This window comes from Anopheles darlingi, chromosome 3 (genome assembly GCF_943734745.1).
Source record: "Anopheles darlingi chromosome 3, idAnoDarlMG_H_01, whole genome shotgun sequence".
NCBI lineage: Eukaryota > Metazoa > Arthropoda > Insecta > Diptera > Culicidae > Anopheles > Anopheles darlingi.
Genome location: NC_064875.1, coordinates 46,342,042 through 46,347,041, shown reverse-complemented (window position 1 = coordinate 46,347,041; position 5,000 = coordinate 46,342,042). Strand labels below are relative to the sequence as shown.

At 49.9% G+C, this 5,000-nt stretch overlaps 1 protein-coding gene across 4 annotated transcripts in view; it reads left to right on the top strand.

Moving 5' to 3' along the window:
* LOC125954577 (voltage-dependent calcium channel subunit alpha-2/delta-3) overlaps nucleotides 1-5,000 on the top strand; it is a 15,145-nt gene that overhangs the window by 9,604 nt on the left and 541 nt on the right. For all 4 annotated transcript variants that reach the window (XM_049685003.1, XM_049685002.1, XM_049685001.1 and 1 more), the window contains 6 exons: nucleotides 896-992; nucleotides 1,845-1,955; nucleotides 2,057-2,736; nucleotides 2,811-3,015; nucleotides 3,101-3,302; nucleotides 3,383-5,000. The exon at nucleotides 3,383-5,000 is cut by the window's right edge and continues 541 nt beyond it. In XM_049685003.1, the coding sequence (XP_049540960.1) occupies nucleotides 896-992; nucleotides 1,845-1,955; nucleotides 2,057-2,736; nucleotides 2,811-3,015; nucleotides 3,101-3,302; nucleotides 3,383-3,505 (1,418 nt within the window). In that variant the 3' untranslated portion in view covers nucleotides 3,506-5,000. The remainder of the gene's footprint in view (nucleotides 1-895; nucleotides 993-1,844; nucleotides 1,956-2,056; nucleotides 2,737-2,810; nucleotides 3,016-3,100; nucleotides 3,303-3,382) is intronic.

Below are 5,000 nucleotides of genomic sequence, written 5' to 3'. Positions count from 1 at the left end.
AATGTCGTTTAGATGAAGGTTAATTGAAGGCGCGATTTGAGTTTAAAATTTATGAGAGAATAACGAACTGTCCTTACACACCGATAGCAACTAGATCCTTTCGCACTTTTCACAATTTCTATCCTTCCCCGACTGTTGTACCGTTAGCATGTTGTTGTACCCCTTGGTGAGAGATCTTGTAGTCACATCCTTCTCCCTAGCGCTACCAAATTAGGTTGACCGCTGAAGATTCTAGCGAGCATTTCAAGAACGGAATGGTAGTGATATAGGAACTACTCAATTTGCACACCCTCACTCACAGCACAGCACAGCACCTCTACCAATACGGCCCCGGTCCCTGATCCAGATGTGTTCGAATGCATTTCTCCTTGCACAACCAACCATGAGAGCACACACACACACACTCACAACTTCACCTTGGCGTGTGCATTTACGTTGTTTTGGATTTCGTTTGTGTGTGCGTGTGTCTTTTATCAAACACTTCTTCTTCTTCTTCTTCTTGTTCTTGCACCAGTTGAATCGTTGTATCTCTTCGTTCAGTCCCGCTTTGGTTTTCCATCCGTTGGTTTCATCAACACCTCGTGTCCTCTTACTCGTCACGATCACACCTGCACTGTATGGCACCGTCGTTCGGTTTTGCAATGAACTCCTCCCTCCACCCACAGACCACCCACCCCAAAGGCACCTTCTTGAGTAGTGGAATGGTTTTTCATTTCCTTTGTTGTTGTGTTTTCCACCACTTTTAGCATCCTCTTTGTTGGCAAATTTGTCCAGTATTAACGACAAGGAAAACCTAACCACATCTCTCTCTCTCTCTCTTTCTCTCTTTCTCTCGCTCTTTCTCTCTCTATTTCTCTCTCTTGCGTTCTTCTTTTTCGTTGGCATCTGCTTGCAGGTGATCGCGGTTTGATGCAGGCCCTCGTATACGATGCTCGTGTTACGGAATGGTTCTCGAAGAACGCCAGCGGCAGTGGCAACAAGGATGAGAAAGGGTAAGCACCGCGAGTGTGTAGAGTTGATCGCTTGTACATAGGGAAGATACTTGGCAAATGGATACCCTACAACAACTTCACACGAAACCGTTCGCCTCTTCAACTTTCCGTCAACTCAAACTGCAGCATCACGCAACGCACGCAGCGTTATCATTCAATATACTTTGGGACAGGGGCAGGTTGCGGTTGTACGGTTTGATTGATAATACGTTTTTCCCGTTTTCTTTTTTCCTCCTGTTGCTCGCTCTCCCCGCGTATCTTCCATCACCGTCACATTGGGAACCGACTAATGCTACGCACTCTTTTCTCTTCCTTCCAAAAACCATTTACCTATTTTCTCTTTCTCCCCTCAAACCTCAAACAAAACATCTCATTCTTTTCTTTTTCCACTGTTTGGCCGCCCTCCTTCGAAATACCATACTCGATTCTTGGCGGATCGCTGGTCCACGATTTGTACAAACACTCGTCGAACGCTCAAACATGTCATTTCCCAACTAATCGCACCTTCATCTAAACACACGCACACATACACCTTCATGCATACGGCACCTGGAACCGATTTTGTAAATGCTGGGCATGGGGCCGGTCGGTTTGTATGTGGGATCGCTCGCACTCTTTCTCTCTCTCTCTCTCTCTTCCACTGTTATGCCTTAGTCCAAGTCCGATCGCAGTACTGATGGGTTTGCTGCCAAGGTAATGGGAATGCAATCAGAGTAGCAGGCGGCCCCGCAGCTAGAAGGGGTCAAACGATCAACTAGAGAATCACGTCAGCTCCCCGTGGAGTTGAACAGCTGGAACATCGAGAATCGATCGATCGATCTAACAATTGTTTTGTTTTTTGCTTCTTTCAAGAAACGAGTTCAAGCAACGGTTCGGCATCACCGTCTCGTTCCTGGCGACGCACAGTGGCTTGACACGCTGGCAGGAGTACGCAACCGGTGCCGACGAGTCGAAGCAGGCCGAGTAAGTTCCCCCCGCGGTTGGCGTGATTGGTGTCGATTGACTCACATGCTTGCTCACATGCTTTCTCTGTGGCTTTTTGGCGCGATCGATCCCGATCACAGGCCGGACTTTAGCGAGATGCACAATCGAGCGATCGACGAGGTCTGGTACAAGCGGGCGGTGGAGCTGTACTACAGCAACAGGAACCGGGGCCGTTCGGCCGGGACCGGTGCGGCGGGCGAAGAGAATGGCGGTAAGGATGATGGCGATCGGTTTAGCTTCGTGTACTCGGTCCCGTTCGATGCGGGCAACCGGAACGACACGCTCGTCACGGCCAGCCACGCCATCTTCCACACCGACGGTACCCGGGAGGCCCCGGTCGCGGTGGTTGGCTTCCAGTTCCACCACTCGGCCCTGTACACGCTCTTCAAGAACATCACCAGCCAGTGCGGGCACGGTGATCCGGGTTGCGAGAAGACGTGCTTCACCGGCGATTACCAGTGCTACGTCATCGACAACAATGGGTTCGTGGTGATTAGCGAGCAGCTGCAGGAGACGGGCGCGTTCTTCGGTGAGGTCAAACCGGCCTTCATGCAGCGCCTACTGGATGATGGTGTGTTCCGGAATGTGACGGTGTACGACTACCAGGCGGTCTGCTTTATGTCGAAGGGTTCGTTCAATCTGGCCGCGATACTGCAGACACCGGGCCGGTTGCTGTGGACGATCCTTACCAATACGCTCTCCTACCTGGTGTGGCTCGTGATGCATTTGTTCCTCAGTTTGGTCCATGCGTACGATGAAAGTAAGTTCTCATTTTATGTGTGTGTCTGTGTGTGCCGATTCCTCCGTACTGAAGTGATGGTTTTCGTTTTGCAGTGTATGATGCGGCGGCGTACGATGCCGTGCCCGAACTGGGCGATTTGGACGATCCGACGTTGAACCGCTACAAGGAGCCCGAGTTCACCAAGGTGCTGATCAACCGGACACGGCCGGAACCGTGCGACCACGTGATCACGCTGTACGAGCTCAACATGGATGTCGATCCGTTGATTTACACCAAGGAGGCGCACCAGTGCGAACGGTATGACAGTGCTCGGAGTGGACGTCCTGACCGGTGTACTAGGGACTTTGGGATTAATTTGTCTCTCTTCTTCTTTGCTGCGCAGACCGTACGTGGTGTTACCGATTCCATCCAGTAATCTGCTACTGTTAGTGCTGGACACGCTCTGTCCACTGCCAACTCATGTGCCACAGCTGTCGACGTGGCCGGTGGAGCACGACTACAACGCTTCACTCGCCTGTCACAAGGCGCGCAGCGATCCGCTGCCCCGACGGAGGCCACTCACCTGCATCAACAAACATGCCAACGTAAGTAGCAGCACTCCGATCCACGTGCCGCCTTTTCTTGTTGTTCTCTCTGTTAATGCATCTTTGAATTTTCGCCACAGGAGAGTGTGATTGAGCTCTGCGGACGTGGCAGTGTGTCCCGGTACAGCATCGTTCTGCTGTTTACCTCCCTGCTACTTGTGGCCAGCACCAACCAGGACGTTCTTCGCATTTTGCGCCTGTGAGTGCCCGGACAGCGGAATAGCTAATAGAGTTGAGCTGAAGATCCGAATCAGAGGATCATCCTCGCTAGAACGACGATAGACGAAGAACGAGAGCTGGAACAAGAAAGACAAAGAGAGAGAGGAAGAGATAGCGCATTGGCTTGTGAAATGAAGTTCCCCTAAATCGTCCATAGCGGAAATCCAGCGAACAGGGTGATTGGGGCTATTGGCATCCTTCCTTTTCCTTTCACGAATCGTCTCTCGTCTTGTCCTGGCTACAGCAGGCCACAGCAGATCGTCTCATAATCTCCGTTACCGTTTTTCCCGTTATCTAGTTTAATTCTTTCCGTTATAGTAGTTGTATTGTGTTGGCTGTTAAAAGAAAACGGGACTGGAGGCTTGGGTCGTGGGGCAGGGATTAGAAAAAGGCAGAAGATCTTCGTTGTTCGACATTCTGCTTGGTGATAGTTTGTTTCTGGCTTGTTTTGGAATGCAAATGGAATCTGGAGAAATTTGAAAGAGATTCCCGGTTCGGATCGTGTAAAGTGGTTCAGCTTAAGTCCAAGCAGGGATTGGATTGGCTAGGGACAGAGCGCTGCAATCCAAAAACACACATATTTATATAGAAACTATAAATCGACATCGCCCTCGACAACTCAACAAGTCAGACCCCGTGGTAGACCTCATGTTCTACACAGTTTTCCCGCAGAAAACACAACATTTGCTTTCCCGAATTCATCGTTCAGTAATGCTATCAACTAACACTCGACAACGATCCGATGACGATGGCTTAGTGGCACGCTCCGAATCGAATCCCGATCCTAAACCCTACCGTTCGTAACCTTGTTCGACACAAAAGGGCTTAGTGGAATGCAGCAGAACGTTAGGTCGATAGAGAAGGTACACCGCGAGGTAACGATCGTGTTTCCACATTTGTTGATTGTTTAAATATGAAATGAGATCACAATGAGCCCGAGATGAGACTCGGCTCGGCTACATATGATATGTTGCTTCTATGCGAGCATAGTGCATTTGCGATTCTCTTCTTTCCATTCCTCTTCCTATCACCAGCTGAATGCATCCTCTCGTCGTTACTTAGTGAAAGATTTTATTATTCCCGGTTTTCTATACTAAGAGAGCTGCAACTACTGCATAGGAGTCGAGAATGTCGAGCAGGAGAAGCCCTAGTTTAACGTAAGCGATCCGCGTAGGCCCGGTAAATCACTCTGCCAAACCGAACCGGTTAAAACCAATTGGTGCCGTGCATTTGACGTGGCCCAAAGTTGGGTTGTGTCTTTAGGAGAGCCACTTTTGGGCAGAAGCATTGAATTAAACCCCTCTCCCTTCTCATTTTTCGCTTCAATTTTGTCGCAACCGAAAAGCTAACGGTAGGATGGAGCTATGGCAGAATGGTTCAGGAGGCAAAGGACCGAGTGCAACCGGTTAAGTAGCGAATCAAGAAGCGCGAAAACGACGCGGTTCCACATCAGGGTGACAAGAAACCGAAACGCCTCTA